This window comes from Barbatula barbatula (genome assembly GCF_947034865.1).
Source record: "Barbatula barbatula genome assembly, chromosome: 24".
NCBI classification, from domain to species: domain Eukaryota; kingdom Metazoa; phylum Chordata; class Actinopteri; order Cypriniformes; family Nemacheilidae; genus Barbatula; species Barbatula barbatula.
In genome coordinates, this window is record NC_136787.1 from 10,577,073 (window position 1) to 10,591,118 (window position 14,046).

Genomic DNA, 14,046 nt, shown 5'->3' on the forward strand with positions numbered 1-14,046 from the left:
AACCCAATACAAACCAACTCTGCTTTTTCCTTAAAACAAACAAACAAAAAATCTGGCGACTGTGTATATCATATAAAATAAATGATTTATTAAATAATGTAAATATTTAGCACTGAGATATACTTCTTTCTACCTACAAGTTTAATACAACGTTTGTAAGGCACATTCATGACAGACAGCGTAATCCACGCTGCGTATATTCCCATGACAATTACTTACACTGTATTTCCATGGAATGCTTAATATAACCGATGATTAATACATCACAGTTATTGATCACATATGGCTTTGACAGCAGCTTTTATGTATAGAAGTGAAATTAAACCACAGGTGAAATGACACATGAATCAGAGCTGTCATAGTTTGTTAATATGGCCAAGCTTTCACAATAAAACTTGTGACTCTTAACAATGTGACTCACATGTTGATAAATACTTATTTTTCTTTGTGTGTGCGCGCTACATTTGTTCGCATGAACGAACAGGATATTCTTGCCTTTGTTAGTCCACAGGATGAGTAACAGTAAATGATTGCTTTCAGAAAGTGCAGACGTTGAACCGCAATTCACGCAGTGCTACAAACAACAATCTTTCAAAGAGATGTCAAATCCTGTACGTCCAAGAGCAAAGCATCTTGCTTAGTTCGAAGGTGGTCCCTTATTACGAGATGTTTCACCAGTTCCGAGCTCAAATCTAAAATCAAAAATCAAATTAGTGCATGAGAGAAATGAATGAATTTCTTTCTTAAAAAACAGCCAGATAAGAAAAGGTGAAGCCCAATTATAGTTATCATCGACTGATTGAAATGACAACTTTAAAAAAGTATGGAAATCATAAACATATTGGCAAAGGGTGATTGAAAATGTTGCTGTTGATTGCAGATTGCATTGTGTCCTTGAAGACAACGTACCCTGAATATCTTCATTCAGTGAGGTCCTGAGTCCATTTAGTTGTAGCAAGGAGCATGTCTGAAGATCAGAAAGGCTGAGAATTTTTCTTCCTATGTTATTGTTGTTGTGTGTTTCTTGCTAAAAAAAAAATATATAGAGTCAAACTATAACCATTAATTCCTGAGGCTTATGTGGTAAGCCGTCTAGAGCAGGGTTTCTCAACCATTTGTTCCCCACTGTATTCAACAAAATTCTAAGGCCCCCTCCTGCTCACAAAAACTTAAAATGTATACCCAATAAAATATTTCAGAGCTTTATATTAACTGGAAAGGTGTTCAGTCAATATAAAAAAGGAAAAATAATAAGAAATATATTGGTTTTAGTTGTTTAAAATTTTATTTCAATGCAAATTTTGTCTCATCTTAAATGATTAGTCATCCTGAGGCCCCCTTGGAAATCAGGTGGGGCCCTTTGTGGGCCACAGTCACCCTGTTGAGAATCACTGATCTAGATGTCATGGGTTCCTTAAAAAAATCTCACCTCTGTGTCTTTCTCTTCGGCCAACAGCTTGTCTCTGAGAGCCCTGAGTGCAATTCTCACTTCCTGTTTTAGCCCTGGAGAGTAACTCCCTTGTACCCTTGCCTCACATGAGCTCTGATGATAAAACGCCTTTTAAAACCACATGAATCATGACCGGAGCTTAAAAATCTAAATACAAAGAAAAAGCACCATCATAAATTTCCACACCCACCTCTTTGCTAGATGCCCCTTCTTCATCCTCGCCTTCACTTTCACTGTTATTGATGAAACAAAGCTGGAGATTTTTAGGGCTATTAAACCTGCAAAGATGGAAATACATTATGAACGGCTGAATGAAAGCTTCAAAACACATTCTCTAAACATTACGATCATGCGTGTGAAATACCGTGACGTTACGACAGGGACGCGGCAGGGACTGTAGTCTTCCTCGTCTGGCCACGGCTCCCTGTGGAGAGAATGGTGCTTTGATTCTGTCCAGGATCCAAGTACTTGGTCTCGGTCTGGTAAATCCAGACTCTAAAACAACAGGGGTTATTTACTAGTTGTGCAGTTGGTGTAGATATTCTAGAAGGAGCGACTCATTCACTTCTTTGTGTCGTATACTTTAACTAAGGTATAGTTCCCCCCAAACTGATCATTCTTTCATCATTTATTCACCCTCACGTCATTTCAAACCTGTATGACTTCCTTTCCTCGGCAGAACACAAAATATATTTTTAACACTGGTATCCAAACATCATAGGCCACCATTGACTTCCATTGTACGGACACAAAGCCACAAAGTCTATTTAATTTGGCAGATAACTTAAAACTAGATTATGCGACAGTACAAACCTCTGCTTTTTTTCTTTGTTCCTCCTGCTGCTTCTCTAGCTCTGCAATTCGCAAAGTCAAATCCTCCCAATGCATGATGGGTAGGCCGTGATCACCCAAGGGGGCGACCTCGCAGTGTTGTTTGGTCCCCTGGTCACAGGGTGAGCGGTCATCACTGGTCCTCTCATTCTGCCTGTCTGGATCCTCCTCCATCCGTTGGAGAGAGATGATTCTCTACCACAGACAGGCTGAAATCACATTTTATTCACAAAATATAAGATCAATACAAACAAGACTATATTATCCTTCCATATTACTAAATAAAAGTGTCTAGTAAATCTCTTTTCTAAGACCTTTAATGTGATCCTCTCTACTGCTGCAAGAGAAAACAACACAGTTGCCCAATCCCACCAAAAAGTGAACTTTCTTTTGTTTGCTTTGTAACGCGTGACTAATGCATCTTTAAAAACATCTCATTCAGTCTTACCAAGATGTTTTTCCCTTTAATCTTATACTTTCGACTTATTTTCACAAGTTACAAAGTTGCATTGTGTCACGACTGAGCCTCCACTGTTCCTGTTGTTTTCTTGTTCTTTCTGAAAAGGGGCAGATGACATGTACGTTATTCACTCACCTTTTATCGGAAAGCAGTTCTTGACATCGCGACTCTTCAGACCCGATCATAAACTTTAATGCGTTTAGAAATCTCACGCTGTTTAATGAATTATTCTCACTACTTCAACCCTTCCTCCGTCGGAGAGGAAACACCCCTCTGGCTTTTCCTTTCCTCCCGCCCTCCGTGGGTTTCTTCTCGCTTGTGTTTTCTTAAACCGCCGCTAGAAGTTTGATGGTCTGTGGCGACTTTTTAATCGTTCTCGTAAACTTCGATGGCGAGTTGCTCGCGGTGAAATGGTCAATTGTGAGTGTGTATAGTTTGTGTGCTTGTATGTGAAGGCTGTAAAAGGCAGATAAAGCTGTTTTGGGAAGGGCCGAGGTGTCCGATTTCACGTGGGGAGATGACTGGGAACAGATGGAAACAGTCTGCGGGACCGTGTCGTGTTATTCATAATTCTGATGAAAGAAAGCTGTGATGCGGTGCTTCAGCAATGTAAAAAATCTCAATAAACCGCAACATAAACATACCGTGGCGTTCTTATATCAATATTTACATGTCTGCACGCTTTTGGAAGTTGGTGTGCAACGTGTGAAGACGCAGTTTTAAAGTAGTTTATCAATTAACGAAACTATGTATCAACAACTAAGATGTTTACCGAAATGAAACCATGTAGATCATTTTGCATTTACACATTTTCTTAAAATGTTAAATTAAGTTTATTGGGTGAGGTTAGGCATTCTATTTGTTCAATCTTATTGTATTATAAAAGAATTACAACCGTATACATTTATCAATGTAAAATAAACACGTTAGGTTTTTTAAGTAAATAATGTTTAAGATTCTTCACTGTTTTAGGTCTATTATCAAATAAGAGAATTTGTGACCAAATAAGAGAACACGGTCCATGTTAACTGCTTTGTATAAAAGGTCAGACTTTCTTTTATCTTATTCTTAAATAATGCTGGAAAACCATGGGTCATCAGATTTGACCACAATGCTATTCAAGTAAAAAGGGAAATCAATAATAATAATAATACAATTTGATATTAAGTGGAATTGTTAAATACACTTTCAGTGAAAACCACTGTATATTTTAAAGTTAACATTTATATGCAATTTATACATACGCTGTAAATGTTATACAATGTATACCAATGATGTCTGAATCCTTAAAATGTGTGATATTATAATGTCAAAATGTGAACGTCCTTTTATGAGGTCACCTTAAAAATACTACCTTACAAACTAAACTGCAAATCTTACAGATTTTTCCTTAAACTTTATCGGCCTGTTCTGGTGGAAATTCCAAAATCTCCCACTGTGTGGCATCAATGAGCCTGTAGTTCATCTGTTTGTACGTGAGTGGCCTATTTCGCCTCTGTCTTCCCACCTCTTCATACAGGCTCTGAATCACTGGGTTTAGGGGTGTGAATCTGCCCATCCTGGCCAGCTCCAGGTTATAACCCCACTGCTCAGAGTCCATATTGAGCAAGTGCTTCACCTGTACACCTTTGTCCAGTTTTCTTTGCATCTCTTCCTGTGCCTCCTTCTCCATCTCCACCTGATTGGGAAGCTTCACTGAACCTTCAAGGATGGCGAGAGCGAACTTGACCTGCAGATTAAAATAATGTCTTACGGTCTATTTTAAACAAACGTTGTTTTTATTTAGCTTCTGTCTGCTTACCTGACAGTGGAAGTGTACAAAAGGGGAAATTATTTTGCAAATGCCGATGAAGAAAAGCGAAGGAAAGGCTGGAGGCAGCAAGAATTTGTAGAGTGGAGTCAAAATATGATCTTGTATTTTCAGGCCCAGTTCTGACAGACAGAGGAAGGGGAAGTTAAAATGGTATCCTGTACAGAGCAGAAGAACATCAGCTTTGGTCACCGATCCATCCTGGAAGTGTAAAGACCCATCTTCTGAGACTTTAACAACAGGTGTAGCCTGCTGGATTCCAAAATGAAGAGGAAAGACCAGGGATGGTTTGTTATGACTCAAAATGACCTAGAGTTTGAGTTGTGTGTGTGTGTGTGTGTGTGTGTGAGAGAGAGAGAGAGAGAGAGAGAGAGAGAGAGTCAATATATACAGAAAATATACACTCCATCATCTATTGTTAGCAGTGGTGCTACACTTGATCTTCTACTCCTTACAGAAACAACCATATAGATGGAAGAACAACACATGTTTCTGGACAAGGATCTACATTTACATGAACAGTGCCTACATATGAAGCTGTTTTATCAAAAATGCCTGAGATTCCAAATATGAGCATAATCAATGTCCATCTCATATTCAGATTGATTTCTAAATAATTTATTTGTCTTTTGCTAATCTTCAAATATTAAGGTAGAATAAACACTAAAAATAAATAACTTTGCCTAAATAACTTTAACATTCATATGGATATCACTGTTAGTTCATGCTGTTTTAAACACTTTTCCTGACAAGGGGATGTAAAGAGACCAGTTTTCTGGTTTGGTAATGTGACGTTAACTGTACTCTGTAATTCTGTAAATTCTTCCTGATGCATCCTTTTGTGGTCTACGGACGAAAGAATATGATATGGAATGAAACGAGGTGAGAATAAGTGGAAATCTCTGGAATTTATTAAGTACAAATTGCTTTTTTAAATGACTCAAAGAAACGTTATTGTAAGTGCTAGATGCCCTGCTAATAAAAAAGCAAGTGTTATCGAAACCACAAACCTGAGCGTGGACATGGGCTAACTCTATGGAAATGTCCACTCCAGAAGCTCCTGCCCCCAAGACCACAACTGACTTGTTAGCGAAGGTCTCCGGATGCCGGTACGAGTGACTGTGAAACACTTTCCCTGCAAAACAACAGCGGAAGGCAAAGCTAAATGTAGGAAGATGAGAGACAGAGAGATAAAAGGAGAGATGCTTTGGTGTAATGAGACTAATGGTTTGGGCTTTTAGGGTTATCCATTTGTTGCGATCAGAGAACATGTACCTTTAAAATCCTCTATTCCTGGAATGTAGGGCAGGTGGGGGTCGGAATAATGCCTGCAGAAAGAGGAAGGAAAAATGAGTCAGCGTTGAGACGCTAAAGGGCTCCTGTGGTCTTCTGAATTCCCTCACGGAAATGCCACGTGAATACATAACATAATACCCATTCACATCGCCTTCATTTGAGAGATAAAAGCCACAGGCTACATTATGGGGTAAATTAACATGCCACTATTTGAATAATGGCGTGCGTTCAGAACATCAACGCAAAGCCGCAATCTGAGATGTAGTTGTATCTATTTGAGCATGTCTGGAAGATAAAAGGACTTTTCAGATGCCGTTCCTCACCCACTGCACACAAACACAGAGTCGAACGTCTGTGTGTTCCGGTCTCCACATGTGTCGCGCGAAATTACCTCCCACGTCACAGCTCCCCCTGTTTCCGTCTCCATGGAGACGGGCTTCACCTTTTCCACCACTGTGTTGAACTGTGAGGGACAAAGCAGTCTGTCATAAGCAATATTCTTGCCTCCGTTGGGAAGAAAATTACTAAGTAATACTGAGAACATGTCAAGATCTCTCCGTTGTTCTTTCTAAACGTCCTTGATGAGTTCTTCGATTTTTTGAGGTATCTATGGTGACTGACAATGAGGGGCGCCTACACCCCTGATTAAAGACATAAGCCATTTTTGAGTGGCTCTACAACAGTAAATATCTTTAAACATTGTAACATATTAGCTTTCTGTCTTTGACAATTACCTTCAAACTTCACATTTGAATGTACGCAAACAACATTTAGACTCCCACTATATGACTGTTTTTTCAGTTAGGAGTATTTTATGTGTGAGGTACACTACTAAGGTATATCATTCCAGTATAATTATCTTTTTAAAGAGGAATAAGTTTGACTTTTTTCAGATATATAGTGTAAAGACAAAAACTATTTAGCTCCTGTTCAGCCACAGGGCCGGTGGTTTCTAGGTTTCTCAGCTCTTTGATGTTGACCTGGATTTGTTTACTCTGGATGTCTGCTTGTTTAATAAAGCTGAACGTATTGTCAACCCATGCTTCTTATATTGACAGAATCATTTGCTCTTCAGCTAAAGTGCAGCAGGGGGCTGATGACTGATACGTCTTCATTACAGTCTATTTTGTTGTTGTTGTTGTTGTTGTTTACCATGTCACTTGAAAATCAGTCAGGAAGAAGGAAAAATCTGAAGTCTATCTATAGTATCATTACAATCTCTTCTTTGATAAATAGATAAATATGAGATCATTTGGTAAAAAACTGAGATTTGTTTTGAGTGTTCTATTTCTTTTGTCCATTAAAAATCATTCAAACGTGACTGACAACTCATAAGAGAACTCAAATGAGAGCTTGTTTGATCTGATAACCACTTCGATGTTTCACCCTGTACACATACCTTGATATGAGGAGCAATATCACTGCTCTCACAATACTTTTCCAAGTATTGCTGAACTGATGTATGGTGCAAAAAAGAAGGCAGGTGATCATCAAAGGGGAAATCAGGGAACATCATAACCTCTTTGGGCAAATTGGTTCTGAAAGCAGATAAAGAATCCCACAGGAAAGGGCTGCAAAGTGAAACCATATTAAATAACTGAAATCAAATATGTTCACATATTATTGCTCTTTACCTGAGGTTCCCATACATACTGCTGTGGATAGGATAGCCATTGTCATAGGTCCCCACTCGATCTTCATAGAACCAGGTGCCCCCCACATGCTCTGTCAACTCATACACCACAGGTGGGTCAAAAACGTCAGGCCGAAACAGGATGTGTCGTGCGGCACAGAGCCCCGCAGCTCCTGCCCCTATGACAGCTACACGAATACCCATTTAGATCTGTGTGGGAAAACAAGATACAGAAATAAATCTGCATGACTAAATGAGTTTAACAAGGGACATTGCTCAAAACAATATATCATTTTAAGTTATTCATAAATAGCAGTAATCGCATACTGAGACTTTGTGTTGCTAGTGCAAAGGTCATGGGCTCGACCCCCAGGGTACACACAGTCTGTAAACTGCTTAGGAATTTCAAAAAGGTATAAAACATTTAGAATTCATACTGTTGTGGTTGGACCAAAGGTGCCAATGCGCATTGGCAGTATACGTAGCAGCGCAAAGGGTTCGATCCCAGGTTCACAGGTTTCGGACTAAATGTATAGCTTTGGATGAAAGCGTTTACAATTGAAATGAATGAAAACTATAATTGTAAAATATTTACAAATAATATATTGCGTACGTTTCGTGTTGGACAAAACGTGCACATGCGCACTGGCACTCTTTATCAGTCTACCTGCAGTTCTCATATGAGTCAGAAGCAATTAAGTGACCTATTCTGGATCGGAAAAACTCACCGCCGGTAATCACTGCTCACACACGCAACGCGCAAAGCTGTTTACGATGGAGATTTAACGTACATAATCCTCCATTTTGAAGGCCGTTCTAGTAGAAATGCATGGTCACCACGACTGTTGAGTAATGTGTCACTAATGTGAACTTCGGTCATGTCTTTGAGTCTGTCGCCTCCAATCAATATGGATTTCTTCTCCTTCTTTGTTGGCATTGGCTGAAATGGAAAATCTTCCTCATTTTATAACTGTCAGTTGTTCTTTTTAAAGGTACATTTAAAGGTTTACAAAAAAATAAACGTTTGCAGTCACCTACATTTCCCTGTTTTCTGGAGTGGCTGCCAGGGACAATAAAGGCACAGCCCATTTTGTACTTTGTAAAACGATAGGAAGGTCTAAAAGTCTACAGTCTTGTTCAAGTTTAGTTTAGGTCGCTAGAGTTTGCATTGAAACATTTGTGCAACACTTAAAAAAAAACCTTGATAAAATCAGAAAACAATGTTATGGGTTTGGTAAGTTATAATGGTTAGTATATTTATGTGCTGTAGTATTTACATAACTGACTTGAAATACAACACAGGCACGTGAAACACTTGAAGTGTTTATAGTTTTGGTGTAAAACTATTTTTCAGTCAGATTTGTAACGGTATATTTTTTATCAGTGGATATTATTATTCCTAAAATACATTTGTAAAAAGTCCTATAACTGTGAGCAACTATACATTTACTGAATGCAGGAATACATCTACCGAAGGGAAATACTTGATCATGTTAAGTTTAATTAATGATTAAAAATGAATACAATTCACTATGCAGTCATAATTAAAGTAGATCTATTTGATTATATTAGTCCCATGTTTAAATACCCTTCCCAGTACAACTACTTCAGTTCAGTAGGAAAGTTCCATCAAAATTCCTAAAAGGAGTACAATTTGCATACTTTTACTATTAAAGGGATAGTTCACCCCAAAATTAATTCTGTCATAAATGACTCACCCTCTAGTTGTTCCAAGCCTGTATGAATGTCTCTGTTCGGTTGAACACAAAGAACTATATTTGAAAGAATTCTGACAATTCTGAGGCACCATTGATCACCATAGTAGGAAAAAAATACTTTTTTGTTCTGTTGAACACTGTTGAAGGTCGGTCGCTAACATTCTTCCAAATATCTTTCTGTGTGTTCAACCGAACAAAAAAATTGTAAACAGGTTCTGGAAAACTAGAGGGTGAGAAATGAACAAAATTTTGACAAAAAAGTGAAACATGACTGGCAATATATTTTGTTAAAAGAAATGAAGACAAATAAACTGAAAATGATGAAACAAAAATTCTGTTTTTAATAAGAACACTCAAACTGATGAATGTATCTGTAGAGCTCTTGGTTTTCTGCATCTTTCCTCTAATGTTTTGGTTAAAAGAAATCAAAATCGGTAAGTACGCCAAGTAACCTGCAATGTTGTGTTACAAAGAGGGCGAATATACATTTCAAGATTTTCTCAACATTCTATATTTCGCTTTTGGCATAAAAAGGCTCTTCCTGTTACATTTCAATGCAACAATGGAGCTTAATATCGTAAAGGAATAGTTCACCCAAAAATGGTCCTCATTGAATTTCCATTGTAGGAATAAAAATTACTTTGGTCAAGTCAATGGGTATCATTTTTGGGTGAACTATTCCTTTAATAGTGGTGCATTGGTGATTCTGTAGAGATTGCTCCATGTTCACCGCTCGCTTTCTTTGAGCTACTGTACAGAGTGATCTAGCCCACTCCCTTAACCATTAATACACACATGCTGGTTTTTAGAAAGTGCATGGCTGTTAGATATATAACAAAACAGCAGAGGATGAAAACACGATTTAAGAGATTGAGGGAGAAAAACGTGTAGAAGCCGAGAGCCAAGAGGCTGTTGATCAGTCACATCCAATGCAGATTGATGAGGGCCCCTAAAATGAGGAGGCAAGTGGGTCGAGAACATTAAATCAGGTTTAATCCAGATAACATATTCCTGTCACATCTTTATATTGCGTTGTGTTTCCAAAGCATTCATCTTTCCACCTTATTGATGTATCCAGATAATGTCTTTAGATTAGTCGTGATTTAGCATCGAGCACACATGACAACATTGTACTTAACCTGATTAACCCCACAGGGAAAGATAAACCTCCTGCGTCCACCTCCTCAGTCAATTATGTACTTGACATCCATAATCATTAATGTTATTTACAGACTGCCTACCCTACCAGAGGACAGTGTGTTTACTTGAAACCCTGGAAGACCTGGTTGTTAAAACAAACAACCACCCTTGGATGCAACTCAACAACGGTGAGTATAATTTTCTTGAAAGTAAATTAACATCATACAACCTAGTAGCATGAAGAGATTATACAGTTATTGTGTATTTTATGAAAATGAGTTCTACCGTCGTCTCTCTTACATAAATCAACTACGTCTGTCGGGAAAAAGTCATACGCAGAAGGCCAATGAATAAAACATCACATGTTGGCAATTTGTCAGCGTATGGAAAACATGGCGCTTCAGGCTAATAGTGTCTCACTACGAAGCCTCCGAAGCAACAGGTTACAGTTTTCCCAGGAGGCCACTTGATGGCAGCAATAAGTCAGGCTCTCTGGTTTGGTTCCCTAAAGCGTGATGACGGGCTTTGTGTGTGGTGTGTGCAGCGGCAAGCTGTGGGTTGTCAAAGTGGGAGACGTCCAAAAAAAAACAAATATGACGGTCCCTTTCGCCCCTCTATATTTTCCAATCGAAGATAAGAGAAAAGATGCTAGTCTCAAGAGAGGTTCGGGGGTATCAATGAGGAATGGAGAAGACATTGAGAGGGGGAACGGTGTGTGGTTCTTTGTTTCAGGCAATGGACGCTTTGAGCCTGGCAGGAATGTTTTACATAGTGTGGCACATTACAGTGACATGGCATTACTGTGATGTACATGGCGAGGGGGTGTGTTCTCATAAATAACAAAGAAAATAACATATGAGAGGATATGTAGGTGCCTTATGATGTCATGGTTTCCCTAGAGAACGTGATAAAGTAGGAGATTTTTTTAGAGGGATAGTTCAACCCAAAAAGGTAATTCGGACATTCCAAACCTGTGTGGTTCTGATGCGGTAGGATATGTTTAGCAGGATGCTGATCTTTCCTTACAATGAAAGTGAATGATGACCAGGCACTGTTAAACAGATAGTTCACCCCAAAATTCTGTCATCATTTATTCACTCTCGTGTCATTCAAAACATGTATTTAAATCCTTTTTTCTGTCGAGGACACAATGAGAAATTCTGGTACATTGTCTTATTGGTTTTATGTCGAAATACTAGAAGTCAATGGGGGCCCCATGTTGTTTGGTTACAAACGTTCTTCAAAATATCTTCTTTTGTATTTTGTTAAAGTCATAAAGGTTTAAAATAACACTAGTATGAGTAAACGTTGGTGAACTACCCCTTCAACAATCCCCCAAAACAGGTTTTAAAACAAAAGAGTGCTTAAAGTGCATACTTGGTGAACTGTCCCTTTAAAAAGCAGAGAAATGGTTCTATACTAAAGCAAGAAAAACTGAAAATTGAGAAGAACAGCGAGGGGGGAGGGAGAGAGAGAAATGAGGAGAGGCAGAGAAATTGCAAGAATGGAGTGAATCAACCCTATTTTCCCAGTCATTGTATTTTACATTCAGTGCAGGTCGCTTCCTGGAACTTCATGGTTTCGACCCAGTCGTATGACGCACCGCTCCCAAATGAAGGGGACCTGCTGCCGCTCGGGCTGATAATGATAATCGTTATGATGATAACAGTAATAACCAACTTCCCATGTCGCTCTCTCGTCCTGCCGGCTGCTTACGTGTTAGGATTATCAGACGCTCTGACAAACTGCGGTGGAGATGCTGCGGTACCCTGGAGCGTGCGGGTGTATATGTGCACACGTGCATTTGTGTGTGCATACGTGTGTATGTGGTGATGCCCTCAAATCTTTCCCCCTTTCCTGTCGATTACACTGCAGCCTGAGGTCGGCAGCCCATTCAGCCAGAGGTTTTGTTCTGACATGTGACGTCTGAGGGTGGTCAGGAGTGGGCAGTTACCCACCCTCTTAATATAAAGGCACCAAAATGTGGAGGTTAAACAAAGAATAAAGAAATGAAAGATTATCCCACACACACATAAATATACAACAAACTATAACACAGTTAGGCTATCGTACGCTTTGAGGTATAGCATCAAACCAGGATTAAAGCACATAACACATGTACAAACCTCTGTGAGCAATAAACACACACGAACACACTTTCCTATCAGCCAGAGCACATAAAAGGGACAGCTGTTAAGAGATGTGATGGAAGAAAATGACATAAAACTAAATATGCTGCTCATACACGCCGACCTCACAAACACGGGCCGACAGATAATGTAAAAAGAAAAACTGCAAATACAAACTAAGACATAAACATAAGCAGTCAGCCATTTGGCAAATCCTGGTATTCAGAGAGGTTTTATTCCCCCTCTCCCCCTCAGTGAATGGCTAATGTGCACAGTGGCGTGACACAGCTGCAGTGTGTTGGTCTGTCATCTCTGCTGGTTATTGTGTCTGAGATTAGCTTCTCCCATTCTGCCTAAAACCCTAAGGGCACTAGAGCCGACCGAGACGGCCGGCGTTATCGCAGCGCACACAGTCTTTATCTGGAAAGACAGGATGACGAGTAAGTGCTGTCACGTGTGTGTTTTGCACATATGAGAGCAGACAGCTTAGGAATTGGAGTTTGGGGTGTATTTGCTAAAAACGAAAAAATGAATGATCAATAAAACATTTTAATGCCCCCATAACTATATGTGTATACAAATGTGCACCAATGTTCATCAAAGACTAGAAGGATAACTAATACTGGATGCAATAAATATTTTTGATAGAAAGAGCTGGGATGTGTTGGAACACACACAAAAAATGACTCTTTATATGTTTAGAAATGTCATTGTGGTTGTTGAATTGTGGAAATGTCACAATAGAAGTCCAATGTTATTTGGTTACCAACGTTCTTAATAATTTTTTAGGTGAACTATCCCTTTAAATAAAGTAGGAATTTGAGATAAACCCAATTACTCTATGTTAGTGAATGACTCGATGACTTTTTAAATCATTTGTGTTTTTTTACTCCCTGAACGATGTTAATCCTTCAGCAAAAATAGAAACTAAATTGCAGACAAATCCAATCCTCCAGAACAAAGGGTAATGTTTATCATTAAACAGGCAATGTGACTCCATTGGGACTGGGCTGTAATGAAACACTCGCACGTGTTTAAAAAATGCTTAAAGGCAGCCAAAGGCAGAGCGGTCATGATAAACATCTTTAATTTACAGAACATCTCATTGCTAAATGTTTGACTGGTACACTTCATTTGGCTGCGGTTCCATTACTCACCATGTCCAAACTGATGCAGCCTCCCATCTTCCTCCAGCTTGGCCTTGTCTTTATTCTCTCCATCACACATCGCCCTCACTGAAAATTAGCCCAATTTAGCACATCGCTAATGGCCCCAGTGCCCTCCAACTAATGGCAGGTCTTTTCCTTCATTTATGACCAGTAATTAAGTCTCTGTTGTTTCAAAGCAAATTTGCCCACTAAGAGCCCCAATTTTTAACAATTAATTCTGTTCTGCTTGAACGACGTGGCTTTTAATTACTGTAGAAATAAAGAGAGCACCTGGGACACCAAACTCATCATTGATTCATGATGATGAATCGGCGAGGAGGCTGATTCAGAAAACCACAAATAGGGTACATTGCATTTGTGTCTGGATTTACTTTGATCTCCATGTGATGCTTTATTTAAGACACACTCTA

General features: G+C 39.1%; 2 protein-coding genes across 3 annotated transcripts; both read right to left on the bottom strand.

Moving 5' to 3' along the window:
- LOC306889707 (schwannomin-interacting protein 1) lies at positions 1-3,290 on the bottom strand. Its single transcript, XM_079448944.1, has 7 exons — positions 2,877-3,290; positions 2,264-2,490; positions 1,815-1,945; positions 1,641-1,728; positions 1,430-1,543; positions 910-1,027; positions 1-692 (listed from the first exon to the last, which is right to left on the bottom strand). Exons 2-7 carry the CDS (start codon positions 2,453-2,455, stop codon positions 592-594), a joined length of 744 nt encoding a protein of 247 aa, XP_079305070.1. The 5' UTR covers positions 2,456-2,490; positions 2,877-3,290; the 3' UTR covers positions 1-591.
- A 249-nt stretch (positions 3,291-3,539) lies between these two features.
- Positions 3,540-8,533, bottom strand: LOC306889959 (uncharacterized protein). Of its 2 annotated transcripts, none has more exons than XM_079449362.1 (8): positions 8,209-8,533; positions 7,482-7,690; positions 7,247-7,385; positions 6,171-6,310; positions 5,827-5,879; positions 5,562-5,686; positions 4,543-4,860; positions 3,540-4,470 (listed from the first exon to the last, which is right to left on the bottom strand). In XM_079449362.1, the coding sequence occupies exons 2-8, from the start codon at positions 7,682-7,684 to the stop codon at positions 4,132-4,134; spliced, it is 1,317 nt and encodes a 438-aa protein (XP_079305488.1). In that variant the 5' UTR covers positions 7,685-7,690; positions 8,209-8,533; the 3' UTR covers positions 3,540-4,131. The 2 variants fall into 2 exon arrangements, with proteins under 2 accessions (XP_079305488.1, XP_079305489.1); XM_079449363.1 differs by having other exon boundaries at positions 3,540-4,407; positions 8,209-8,363.
- Positions 8,534-14,046: the final 5,513 nt, after the last annotated feature.